Source organism: Microtus oregoni, unplaced genomic scaffold (genome assembly GCF_018167655.1).
Source record: "Microtus oregoni isolate MIOR12 unplaced genomic scaffold, Mior012 000003F_ref0000135, whole genome shotgun sequence".
NCBI classification, from domain to species: Eukaryota; Metazoa; Chordata; class Mammalia; order Rodentia; family Cricetidae; genus Microtus; species Microtus oregoni.
Window position 1 is genome coordinate 3,929,320 of NW_024543062.1, and position 13,700 is coordinate 3,943,019.

The following is a 13,700-nucleotide window of genomic DNA, read 5'->3' on the forward strand; positions in this document are numbered from 1 at the left end:
GCCATCACTTCCTGGTCTACTAGTAATGGTCCACACTGGTATAAGAAGGACACGGAGCGCGTGTTTCTCCATGCTGCTGGTCACCAGGCCCTTCCCACTGACTAGGTCTCTTGGGTCTGGATGCCACTTGCCCAAGGTGACATATGAGTCCATGTACATGTGGGTGCTGTGGCTAGAGATCATGTATGAACCGCTGTCAAGTGTGAAACGTGTCAGTGTGTGATATGTACGATGTGATGGGCAGCTGAGTGCCAGTCTGTGTGGTTTTAGGGTCGTCATGAGCGGAGGGAGGCTGCAAACTGCAGGGCTCACCAGTGATGGAGTTGGAGACATTGAACCGCAGGTTGTTGTTGAGGACAGTGTGTGACAGAGTTGGGACACTGAGCAATGGGAAGCTGGGTTGGAGATAGAGGCCCATGCAGACTGTAGAGGCTTGGTTTGAGGCAGTGCCGTGTGCTGGCATGGCCTGGTGCAAGAAGGAAGCCATGGGCTCTAGTGTTAAGGCCTGTCAGAGCAGACCTTGGGCAGCCAGGGTGTCCCAGCCACAGCTGTCTGCCTCCTCCCAGTTCAGGAGGACACATTGCAGTAGTGGTGGCCTGTAGACCTTTGTGGCTTTGGGGTTAGAGCTTCATCTTGCATTGCTGGAGGGATGTAGGTCTCCAGCTGTGTGGTCTTCTGGTGGGAGTTTCAAAGGAAGGGCCCTTCCCTGAGCCAGCCCGAGGAAGGCCTGGGGAGGCTGCCCTGTGGTTCCCAACTGTGTCCTGATAGGCTAGGTGCGAGGTGCGTGTGTGCCCAGGGCGACCCCCCCCCCCCCGCCTTCCTTCCTGATGCTCTGAGCCAGGAGTTTAGTCAGAGGTCCCCATAAGATGTGTTGTCCCTGGAGACAGGCTGACTGACCTCTCCCTGTGCTCTTGAGCCCGGATCTCCTGTCCTCAGACCCCGCTTTCTGCGTGTGGATTGAGGTGGAGCCGCACCTGGGGAAACCCAGTGGCCACAGTGAAGTCCTAGGGTCCCCCAGTAGTGCTCCCCAGTGTACAGACAGTGTTCTGCTGCAGCTTCCTCAAGCACCCAAACTGGAACCGTGGAAGGGAGAGGCGTGGGATCCAGGGATGCTGTTGTGGCTGAGGACTTGTCTAGCAAATACGAGGAGCCAGGTCCAATGCTGAGCACTCTGGAAATGAAGAATGATCCGCTCTCCCGGCTCCTTCAGCCACAAGCGTGAGGCAAGGGCAGCTCCTCCATAGCTGCCGTGGTCGAGGTCCTACATCTGAGCTCGCACGCCCCCTCTGCGGGTGTCTGAGTCACTGATTGAACTGCACTGGGACCAAGGCCACAGGATGGCCTCACTTGGACTTGATGGATTTTTGGATAATCTGTCTCCAAGTGAGGCTGATTCAGTGGTCCTGGGGGGTCAGGACCATAGCATAAGACCTGGGGCTTGGTGATAATTCAGCCAAAGTAGCCTCAGAAATCACACAGGTTGGTCGGCCTGGGATGGAGAGAGGTGAAGTTATTAGCTTAGCATGCTCTTGCTGTGTTCCCAAACTAAAAAAAGAAAATGAGGAGCCATCTAGGTAGGTTATTAAAAAAAGCAGAGTACCCAGGTATTGCATGTGTGTGTATGTCATATGTGCATGTGTGTGCATAAATGCATGCGTGCATATGTGTGCGTGTGTGTATGTTATTGACAGTGCAACATAGAGCCTCATACATGCTAGGTAGACAGACTCAACCACACCTTCTGTTACTTACTGGCAAATCCCAGGCAAGTATTCAGCACTAGGCCAGATTCCAAGTTCCTCATTGGGGGATTCTAGGCAGGGGCTCTACCTCTGAGCCACACCCCAGCCCCTCACTGGGGGATTCTAGGCAGGGGCTCTAGAGGAGGATTCTAGACAAGTGCCATTCCTAGTGTGTGCTCTGCTTTCTGGTTGTGGCTTTGACAATACAACCCCCTTCAAGAAGGGTTAGTCTGGAATGGGACAAACGATGGTGAAACAGCTCAAAGAGATGCCAAGTCTCATATTGGTCATCACACTCAGGGGTCAAGTTCAGGGCCTGGGCTGTATCTATCCTAGGGATGTGAGACTTCAAGGAATGCTAAAGCAGCTGATAGGGAAGGGCCATGAGAGGAGACATGCCCTAAGCTCTCTCTCTCTTCTTTCTTTCTTTCTTTCTTTCTCTCTCTCTCTCTCTCTCTCTCTCTTCTTTTTTTTTCTTTTCTTTTGTTTTTGTTTTTTGAGACAGGGTTTCTCTATATAACAGCTCTGGCTGTCCTGGAACTCACTCTGTAAACCAGGCTGGCCTAGAACTCACAGAGATCTGCCCACCTCTGCCTCCAGAGTGCTGGGATTAAAGGTGAGTGTCCCACTACCACCACCGGCTGGTTACTTTGTTTATTGCCGTGACAGAACATGACCAAGGCAACTTATAAAAGACTTTCACTGGACTTACAGTTCCAGGAGATTAGAGTTCTTAGACAGAGTGGATGTGGATATGCTGAAACAGCAACCGAGAGCTCACATCTTGATGCACAAGCAGTTCTACCAATTGGGGATCAACCATTCAAATGTATGAGCCTGTGGGGGGCTGTTCTCATTCAAACCACCACATTCCAGTCCCTCATCCCCGGAGGCTCACAGCCAGGTCATACTGCAAAATGTATTCAGTCCAGCTTCAAATTCCCCATAGCCTTTTGCAGTCTCAGCCGCATTTCAAAGTTCAAAGTTCAACATCTCCTCTGAGACTGAGAACACTCTCTTAACTATAGCCCTCGATCAATCAAAACAAAGAACCCACTTGGAGCCATACAACAGCACAGACTCTACATTTCGGTTCCAAAAGGGAGGAATAGGGACAAAGTGGGGAAATAATGGCCCAAGGCAAGTCCAAAACCCAGCAGAGTAAACTCCAAATCTTATACTCCATGCCTGATGTCAAAGCCTTGGTTTGGGGTCCCTTGTTATGGTGGTCACAGGACCTTTGTCCCACTCAGAAACCCAGTCCCAAGTTGCAGTGACAGCTGAAAGTCTCAGGGGTCCCCCAGGCTCAGCTCTGAGCTTCCCACTGACTTCAAGGCTGACCGCCTAGGTGAACTCAGAGGAGCCCAGCGTGTACTCTGAGTAACCGCTCCCAACAGAACGCCCTGCTCTCAGCCACAGGCCCACTATCTACCTGGGCCACACCCAGCTCCTTGCTTGCCAGTGATGGCAGTTATCCTGTTTATCAGTGCTTCAGGGGCAGACAAGGGCTGTCGTAACCCTGGGGATGAAGCTCAGTCTCCCTCATCCCTTAGCTTCTCCAAAGACCTCAATCGTGTCTACTGTTCAGGAGATTGTATCTGTGTGCGTGTGTGTGTGTATGTGTGTGTGCCCACGTGTGCATGCACGCACGTGTATACAGGTATATAGAAGCCAGACAGCAACCTTGGTTGTCATTCCTCAGGTACTGTCTGCTTTTTTTCTTGAGACAGGGTCTCTTGCTGGTCTAGAATCAACTCCACTAGGTTGATTGGCCAGGGAGCCACGGGCATCTCCCTGTCATCTACCTCCTTGTGCTGAGATGACAGGCATGCACCTAGCTTTTTAATGTAGCTTCTGGAGCTTGAACTCATGCCGGAAGGCAAGTCCATTACCTACTGAGCCATCTCCCCAGCCCTGCCTCCATGCTTCTGAGAGCTACTGTCCTTGATTGACTCGGAGGCCTGACCAGCAAGGCTAATCCACCCAGGAAGGCCAAGATAGTGCAGCCAAAAGCTTGGGGACTCACATTCACGAAACCAGGTAATAGAGAGACACTGTGAGGGCCTGGGGCTGAAGGAATTATGTCAGAGTCGCCGCACTTGAGACCTCTGTGAGGGGATGTCCAGCGGAGCTTGACAGTGGGAAGTCCCACACAGGAGCGATGGCGAGGGACGGTAGAGATGTGGTCAAACCAGAGTGGGGTCACATGGTATCCCAGTTTCATTTCTGCTGCTGTGATAAAAATACCCTGACAGAAAACAACTATGGGAGAAAGGGGTTTGTTCGGTGTGGCAGCTAGTTTTTTATGTCAGTCCCAGAGGAGGGAACCTCAATTGAGGAAATACCTCCACGAGATTGGACTGTAGGCAAGCCCAGTCTTAGTGATGGATGGGGGAGGGCTCCCCCGCACATTGGAAGTGAGGCCACCCCTGAGCTGGTGGTCCTGGGTTCTATGAGAAAACAGGCTGAGCAAGCCAAGAGGACTAAGCCAGAAAGCAACACTCCTTTGCGGCCTCTGCATCAGCTCCTGCCTCTGGATTCCTGACCTGCGTGATGAGTCCCTGTCCTGACTTCCACTGATGATGAACAATAGTGTGGAAGCGTAAGCCAAATAAACCTTTCCTCCCCAAGTTGCTTTTGCTCGTGACGCATCATTACAGCAAGAGCAACCTTAAGACACCTGACTTACGGTTCCAGGTTCCAGGCTGCCAAAACACAGAAGCCACAATGACAAGAACTTGAAGCAGCTAGTCACGTCATAGCCACAGTCAAGAGCAGACAGAAATGGATGCATGCATGCTCGCTTATTCTCAGCTTGATTGCTCCTGTCTTACACAGCTGAGGACCAGCTGCCTAGGGAATGGTGTCACCCAAAGTGGGCTAGGTCTTTAAGCATCAACTAGCCATCAAGACAGCCCCTTACAAACACTCTAACAGGCCAGCCTGATCTAAACAATGCCCAAATGAAGATTTTTCTCAGGTGGTTCTAGGCGTATTGTGGTAGCAGTTAGTTAATACTAATCGTCATACAGGGTCAGCAGCAGGACCAAGTGAGGGGCTGTGGGCTGTTCCAAGTGAATAGAGCTCAGGTTCCCTACCTGCCAGCTTGGCTGTTTGGGTGGTCATGAGTCAGGATCTGGGGGAACCGGAGGGGCCAGGATGACAGGGACCCCTGAGAGGGTAGAATGGAGATCATCCCATGTGAGCAGTTGAACTTGAGAAGGACGGCCACCCGTGCTGGTCTCCGGCTTCGGAAAGTTGGTTATCAGGGGGCAGCCAGGATCGTGGTGGCTCTCTGCAGAGCACTTGAGGTCCAGGAGGCCATCTGAGTCCCCTCTCTTTTTGTAGACTCCTACGTGAGCAGTGGATCCGTGCCAAGTACGAGAGGCAAGAGTTCCTTCATGTGGAGAAGCAGGAACCATATTCTGCAGGTGAGCTATGCGCTTCCCAGTGTCTCTAGCTGGTTCATTGTTTCAAACTTGTGGAGGTTCCCGGCTTAGACTATCTTCTCCCCTTTCAGGGGCCTCAGGAGGGGTCTGGGTTTATGTGGGGAGCCAAAAAGGACTATGGTGGGCCAGCATCCACACTGGTGGAGGAGATAGCCACATCAGTGGCCACTGCCTCCCCTGGGCCTGCAAGGTGCTGTTGGTTCCAATGGGTTCTACAGTTTTGAAGAGAGGGACTAAGGGGACTCCAGGGTCCCCTGAGAGTTCAGTTTTACTGTCAGTCACTCTGTTGCTGGGTTACTGAACAGTACTATCTCCTATTTATTAAATATGTTCATTTACCCTCTCGCATGCTCCCATGGGACCCCCGGCCTGGGTTGGCTGGGCATCTTGATGCTTGTGTATTTGGTATGTGGTGGGCATTGGTCTTGGGGTCTGGGCCATGGTTCCCTGGACAGCTTTACAAGTCTGAAGTGGTCCCCATTGCTCTACGCAGGAGGACTTTCTAAAGTTTATCTCCAGGTCCTCCTCCTGGCCTTTCCCTGGATGCCTGGGCCCTGGATTTCTGATGCGAGCTGTTCTTGCAGCTCCACCCTAGCACAGGGCCAGCACAGCCACTTTATTTTCTGTGGCTCTCAGTGTGGGGCAGGCTGAGAAGAACCCTTTATTTGGTGATTCCCACTGCCCCTGATGTGCCCCCACTGTGCGTGTGGACCCCGTTGGCATGTGGGGCCTCGTGTTTTCGGGTCTGTATTATTCAGGGTTCTCTAGAGGAACAGAATCGATAGAATGAATCTACCTCTCTCTATAAAGGGTATTTATTAGAGTTGCTTACAGGCTGTGGTCCGCCTCGCCCAACAATGACTGTCTGTCAACAGAAGGTCCAAGAATCCAGTAGTGCCAGGCATGGTAGCACACCCCTTTAATCCCAGCACATGGGAGGCAGAGGCAGGAGGATCTCTGTGGGTTGGAGGCCAGCCTGGTCTACAGAGCAAGTGCCAGGATAGACAGGGCTAATACACAGGGAAACCCTGTCTTGAAACAACAAACAAGCAATCCAGTAGTTGTGAGCGATGAGGCTGGATGTCTCAGCTGGTCTCTGGTATACACGAGAATTCTGAAGAAGAAGGTTCTAATGCCAGTGAAGGGATGGACGTGCACAGGAGAGAGAGGGCAACAAGCAGTCAGAGAGCAGGCTTCCTTCTCCCATGCCCTCTATATAGGCTGCCAGTAGGAGGTGTGGCCCAGATTTAAGGTGGGACTTCCTAAAGATCTAGATTTAGGGTGGATTTTCTGACCTTGAACGATCCGATCAAGAAACAGCCCTCACTGGTGTGTACTGAGCCTTTTGGGATTTGGTTAATTCCGGGTGTAGTCAAGTTGACCACCAAGAACAGCCGTCACGGGGACCTTGGATGCAAGCATGCTTGCAGGACCTGTGTCCACCTGGTGTACAGGAACTGTGCCCCGAAACAGTTGAGCAACAAGCTGCCCTGTGTCTCAATAGTTCCATCACTCCAGGGTCCACCACAGAGGAATGAGCTGGGGACAGCAAGCAGAGCCCCAAGCGGGACCCCTGTGTAGCCATGAGGCCAAGGTGCCCTGATGGCTGTTATCTATGACAAGAGAAATGTTAAAGCCCCATCTAGGAGAGCAGTGTCAATCATGCAAGAGGGGCCGGACACTGTCATGTGGCAAGTCTGAGGGGTTTGACAGTTCCGTGACACAAACTCCCTTTTGGGGTGAGCAGAATGTTCTAGAACTAGATAAAGGTGTGGCTCCCCGTCATGATGGTATTGGAGAAAGGAGTGATGTCCACCACTGCTGGAGAGAAGGCAGAGGGGCTTTCTTGTGTATTACGCAGGGGACTGTGCACCTGCTGGCCCAGGCCATCCTCACACCTGTCGCGAAGTTGCTCAGCCATCTCTCCAAGGCTCTGTGTGCTTCCGTCCTCTTGCGTCCTCTGGAGCAAGGCAGTTGTGAGCAGGGCTAGGTGGGAGCATTCCTCTCCCCTCTCCACACTGGTCCACCCAAAGGCCAGTTGCCCCTTCCCTTGCCCCAGGGGACAGAGCTTGGCCTGCCAGCAGTGAGGCCAAGAGGAGCACTGTGTGCAGCAGTAGGAGTCTTCCCCACCGTCAGCACGGAGTGCTGGGCCTGTCTCCCCTCTCCTGCCTCACTCCCAACGCTCTCAGCACTCAGCCCACATGACTGTGGTTCAGAGCCGTCTGTTCCAGACACTACAGCCTTCCTCACCTAGTGACACTGCATGCTCTGTGAGGGGACAAGAGCCAGCGAGACTCGGAGCCCTGGCTCACGAGCCCCTTTTCAGCACAAACACCTTAGATGTTTATTTGTTTGGAGACAGCATCTCACTGTGTAGCCTTGGCTGATCTGAAACTCAGAGATCTCTGCCTGCTTCTGCCTCCTGAATGCTGGGCCATCATTGGTATCATGTGTTTGGCTGTCATTATGACTGGGGAGATGGGATGTCCCATCTGGGCCTGGGCTGGTTCTGGCAGAATCCAGATCTGGAGTCTAGAAGTGGAGAGCATGCCGGCCACAGAACCAAGGCAGGCTAGAGGACTGGCAAGCGTCCTGCAGGTGTTTGGGTCTTCGTGCCAAGTTCTTAGGTCAGTGAGAGCCTGGGAATCTCCAGGGCATACACAGGGCTCAGGAGATGGTGACATCATGGTATTCAGGGTTTCCCCAGGCCAAGGTCCACTCAGAATCCCGTTAGCACCGGAAATGGAGAAGCACTCAGGAGGACTGAGGAGGAGGATCCTGAGTTCAGGGCCGGCCTGGGCTTCTGTGAGACTGTCTCCTAAGAAAAGCAAGGTTGGGGTTTGGGAGAGATGGCTTAGTCAAAAATGTTTTTCCCTTGCTAATACAAGGACAAGTTCAATCTCCAAAACTCACATTAAAAGAAAAAAAAAGTAGGCCCAGCTAGACAGTGGTGGCACACGCCTTTAATCCCAGCACTCAAGAAGCAGAGACTGGCAGATCTCTGTGAGTTCGAAGCCAGCTTGGTCTACAGAGCGAGTTTCAGGACAGCTAGAGCTACACAGAGAAACCCTGTCTTGAAACAAGAAAGTCAGGCCCTGTTTAGTGGTTAAGAGCACTGGCTGCTCTTCCAGAGGACTGGAGTTCAGTTCCTAGCACCCGTATTGAGTGGCTGACAGCTGACTGTAACTCCAGCTCCAGGGGATCTAACATTCTCTTCTGGACTCTACAGGCACCTGTATGCATGTAGTGTGTGTGTGTGTGTGTGTGTGTGTGTGTGTGTGTGTGTGTGCGTGTGTGTTAAAGCAGGCTCTTAGAATCCCAGTTCTGGGATAGCAGAGACAGGAGGATTCCTGGGTCTTACTGTCCAGTCAGCATAAACTGCTCAGTGAGCTTCAGGCCAATGAGAGGCCCCATCAAAAAATAAAACAGAGGGGGCTGGAGAGATGACTCAGAGGTTAAGAGCATTGCCTGCTCTTCCAAAGGTCCTGAGTTCAATTCCCGGCAACCACATGGTGGCTCACAACCATCTGTAATGAGGTCTGGTGCCCTCTTCTGGCCTGCAGACATACACACAGACAGAATATTGTATAATTAATAAATAAACAATTTTAAAAAAATAAAATAAAAATAAAACAGAGTTAGGCACAGTGGCACATGCCCATAATCCCAGCACAGCACATAGGAGGCAGAGGCAGGAGGGTCTTTGTGAGTTCAAGGCCAGCCTGGTCTACATATTGAGTTCCGCACCAGCCAGAACTGTACATAGTACACAGAGCTGTAAACAGTAAAACCCCTTTCTCAAAATAAACAAATAAGGCGGCAGGATTGGAGAGATGTCTCGATGAATAATGGTACTTGCTACCAAGCCTAGAGACCCGAGCTTGATTCTGGACCCACGTGAAGGAGGCAGAGAACCCACTCCCACAAGTTGTCCCCTGACCTCCGCATATGTGCCACGGTACATGTACACCCCACACCCCCATATTTCCCTCATCATGTGCACACACGAAATACATGTTAAAAATTAAGGTGGGACATAATTAAAGGAGACACCTGAGGTTGTCCTCAGGCCTTTCTATGTGTAGCACACACGTGTGCAAGCACCTGCACATACCAACACACACCAAATAAGAAAAGCAAGCCCCAGGGCATGGGGAGCAGCGGAGCATATGCTTGAGCCACACCCCTACCCTTGCAGCACCCAGAAGAGTAGGGAGTGGCCTCCCAGAGGTCCTTAGGGCACCCTTCAGTGGGTCAGAAGCCCAGCTGACCCACTGGGCTCTGTAGACACAATTAAGCATGGCTGTCCAATACACTAGGCCTGGCCAGGCAGTATGGCCTTTGAGACCAGGCTGCGGTTAGGCTGTGAGGCCAGCCACTGTGTGTACCCCTCATCTCAGCTGCCCAGCTGAGGCAGATGGAGTAGGGTTTCCTCAGCTGCCCTGGACCAGGGAGTAGAGGGATGGGTTGCTCCGGATGAGCCTGTCACCGTGGCCAGTGGGGAGGCAGGATTCAGCAGTAAGCCTGACTATGGAACAGGAATGGACCAGACTATAGGGCAGAGGAAACCAGGGAAAGATGTCTGTGCTTCCTCTGTCGGGGGTTCTAGGTCTACAGCTTCCTCTGGCTCTGAGCTAAAATGCTGGTGAGCCAGCACTGCCGTCTAGGGAGGGGCAGAGGTGTGGCATTGGGATGCTGCTGTGCTTCCCCCTGGGATCCACTGCCTGGAACAGGACTCTGGCATCTAATGGGGTCTGTAACTCCTTAAAGGAGAAATAAGGCAGTGGGCAGCCTCCCCCACTTGCGTTTCTCCATTCTCTGTCCCCTCCCCCACTCCCCTATCCCGCACTCCCTGTAGGGCTTATATGTAGGACCTCCAGGAGACAGGATCCCACGTGCTCAGGGACCCCACATTTGTTCACTTTTTTGTAAGGAGGGTTCTAGGTTTTAGGGTCTCTATGTAATTCAGACTGGCCCGCACTGGTCAGCATCCCAAGAGCTGGGATTACAGGCACATTCCACCCTCCAGGCCTCTCTGCTTTCTTTAAAGAGTTTTGCACTGTGGGCTGCTACCCTTCCTGCCCCACCATACCCCAAGACCTAAGGGGGCAGAAGTTGGAGTATGTGGGACACAGTCAGGATGCACCCTGCCTATCTCTACCCTCATATCACATGTCACCTCAAGGCTGCGTACAGAAGAGCCAGGCTCCAGGCCACGGTCTCCACACTCAAGGACCTGGCAGGTGTGAGAAGGCCACTGGGAGCCTCTTGGGACCCAGAGGACTGGAGCTGCTCTATGCTCAGGTTCACAAAGGCTGTCATCACATCCTTTTTGCTCCCACAGTGCCCTCTGCCTCTTAGCACCAATGTGTGTGTCCCTCGTGGCTTCTCATAGGGCAATGGGACCTCAGGGTGCCTTTGGCCAGCCTTATTTCCTCTTTCTTTTCTTATTCCTCTCCCTCTTTCCTTTCAGGACTAGGGCTGGAACCCAAGAATGCTAGATAAATCTTCCACCACTGAGCCACACCCCAGCCCCTCACTGGGGGATTCTAGGCAGGGGCTCTACCACTGAGCCACACCCCAGCCCCTCACTGGGGGATTCTAGGCAGGAGCTCTACCACTGAGTCACACCCCCAGCCCCTCACTGGGGGATTCTAGGCAGGGGCTCTACCACTGAGTCACACCCCCAGCCCCTCACTGGGGGATTCTAGGCAGGGGCTCTACCACTGAGTCACACCCCCAGCCCCTCACTGGGGGATTCTAGGCAAGGCATTTTATCCCCTTCTGATACCAGTCCCCAGTATGTCTGCTCCTCCTCTAACCACACAGTACTTTCTCACTCAGGGCAAGGACACTCCCCACTGCCTATCCTTGGGAAATGCAGAAGTCCCCTCAGATGAAGAAAGGGGAAATGTGGGGCCTCAAAAGGGGTGAGGCCTGGGACTCTTCAGAGGAGTGGCCCCAAGCCTGCCCAGAATGAACCGGAAGTGTGGATTCCAAGGGGCTACCTCCTAGATGCCTGTGAGCATGCACAGACAAGGAGGCTTGAATGGTCCCTGGGGACTGAGAGGCATCAGGGCCAATGGATGCAGCAGCCAGCTGAGGTCAGGGGTCTCCTGTCACCTGCTCAGGGCCTCTGCCTCCATAACTCATCGGGAGCCATTGATGCAGGAGACTGTGTCTGTTTTTCCAGAGGGTCTCACAGCTAGCCGAGATAACTCAAGAGTTAGCGTGCCGGGGCTGAGAGAGATGGAGGACGGGGTGGTGACATTCAAACTAGAGACCAAGGAATATCCTGAACTGTGGATCAAGATTGACATTGAGCAAGGACATTGGCCACAGCTTCCTCCCCAAAGGCCAAGGAGCCACGGGGACATCATCAGGAACGTTCGACCCACCCACCCCCAGACTGAGGGACATGGGAGCAGAAGGCCAAAGGGTCATTTGTGTGAAGTCTCCGTCCGGGGAGACACCCTTGTCACAGACCTGCCCCAGCCAGCACAGCCCTCATTGCACAACACCAGGCCTATTCCAGACACTCCCACCCCAGGGCTGAGACCCTGTCCCTGCTTAGCGACCCTGCTTTGCGGCCTCTTTACGCCAGCAGCCTCCACCGTCTGCTCCTCTCTCTCCCTGCTGTTCACCAGCTTGGCCGTGATGAGTGGCCTTCTGTGCCAGAGTTCTGTCTCAGAGCGCGGTGCTCAGCCACAGTGGAGCCTATACTATTTTTGCAGATTTTGTGGTCTAAAGAAGTTTCGCAGAAGCACTGTTCTGGTGACCTGGGGGTGTAGGATGGCAGAGTTTCTGTCACTGAGGTGTCCCCTGCTATCATCTGTCTCTTGTGCAAGCCTGGAATAAGAGCCCTGTAGAATGAGACCCAACATCTGTTCCAGGAAGACATTCTTGGGTCGATGGGGCCACCTGGATAACTGGCTGTCTTCTCCCAACGGGGCAGCGGGCTGAGCAGAGCTCCCCTGGAACTGGGCTTGGGAGAGGTCCTCAGACAGTGTCACCCAGGGTTAGAAAAAGAGGGGGGCGATCCCCAGAGTTCCAGACCAGTGGCTCACTTACTGCCCACATTGTATTTTCTGTCCTGTCAGTGACAGAGGCTGCTGGGTCAAGACCCCCTTGTCCTGGTCATCCTTTCCCATGCCTGGGCTGGCTCTGTGGCTAAGGAAGCAGAGGTGAAGGCGGGCCTCTGTGCGGGTGGCCCAGACCTTGTGATGTGCCTGGGATCCAAGGCTTTGAGGGCTTGTCCTGGGTTACAGGTGTGCTTGTCCCTCAGCAGAGGCAAGCATTGCATGGAACCACGTGACAAGGTTGCATCCCTCAGCCAAGGTCACAGTTCTCTGGGGTGCCTAAACTCTCCTCGGATGCGTGGCTGGAGATTTCAGGGTTGTGGGCGTGTCCACCTTGCTCTATACCTGCCCCTCCCCAGCAATGCCCTGGAGGTGACTGGGTGACAGCTGCCCTGGCTTCTGCCCCAGTCTGTCCTGCCTCCAAGCAAGCCTCAATGGCTGCCTTTCACAGGGTAGGGTGGGCGACAGGGCATGCAGACAATGGTCTTTGTTGTCCAGGCCCAGGCCACCACCTCCCTCCAACAGACATGGCTTCCTGCCTGGGTCCCTCCAGGAGTTGCTCCTTTCCCTCCACAGGATGCCTGGTTGTGCCAGGCAGGGACATTCCAGGGCTGCTGCCTTCCTGACCTTTGTCCTAAATGTCCCTGTGCAAATAGGGAGAGAGAGAGGTGAGGCTCTCTGAGTGGCAGAGCTCGGCCTGGCCTCAGTTTCTCCCTGTGTGGAAAAGCCAGTGCTCTCAGCAAGGTGGTGTTTGGGGGAATCATTAAATCGTGGCATGCGCTGGGCACAGGGTCAGGGTGAAACACTTACCAGGGTGGCTGGTAAGGTGAGGTGATGGTGGAGCTGGGTAAGGCACCCCTGAACTCAGGTAGCCCCATTTCCTGACTGTATCTTCCGTGTGGGACAGGCTTGTCTCATGTGTAGGCCTCAATGTTTGGTGCCTGTAGTGTGTGCCCTTGGATCTGTCCAGGTGATGGGTTCCACATGAGAGGTCACTGGCAAGGTCAGCCAGCCTGTCCAGAGTACCAGGCCTCTTCTGGGTCCCATGTCTCAGCCACTCCGAGTTCAGCAGGCAGGTCTGGGGGCTTTGCTGTACCACAAGAACCATCTTATCTACTTTCCTTTTTTTTTTTTTTGGTTTTTCGAGACAGGGTTTCTTTGTGGTTTTGGAGCCTGTCCTGGAACTAGCTCTTGTAGATCAGGCTGGTCTCGAACTCACTGAGATCCGCCTGCTTCTGCCTCCCAAGTGCTGGGATTAAAGGTGTGCGCCACCACCGCCTGGCTTTTTTTTTTTTTAAGATTTATTTATTTTATATACAATGTTTTCCCTGCATGTACACCTCTATGCCAGAAGAGGGCACCAGACCTCATTATAGATGGTTGTGAGCCACCGTGTGGTTGCTGGGAATTGAACTCAGAACCTCTGGAAG

The 13,700-nt window shown here is 53.2% G+C and overlaps 1 protein-coding gene across 1 annotated transcript in view; it reads left to right on the forward strand.

Moving 5' to 3' along the window:
* Adap1 (ArfGAP with dual PH domains 1) overlaps positions 1-13,700 on the forward strand; it is a 50,413-nt gene that overhangs the window by 24,793 nt on the left and 11,920 nt on the right. The window contains exon 4 of the mRNA XM_041648875.1: positions 5,091-5,173. Coding sequence (XP_041504809.1) covers positions 5,091-5,173 — 83 coding nt within the window. The remainder of the gene's footprint in view (positions 1-5,090; positions 5,174-13,700) is intronic.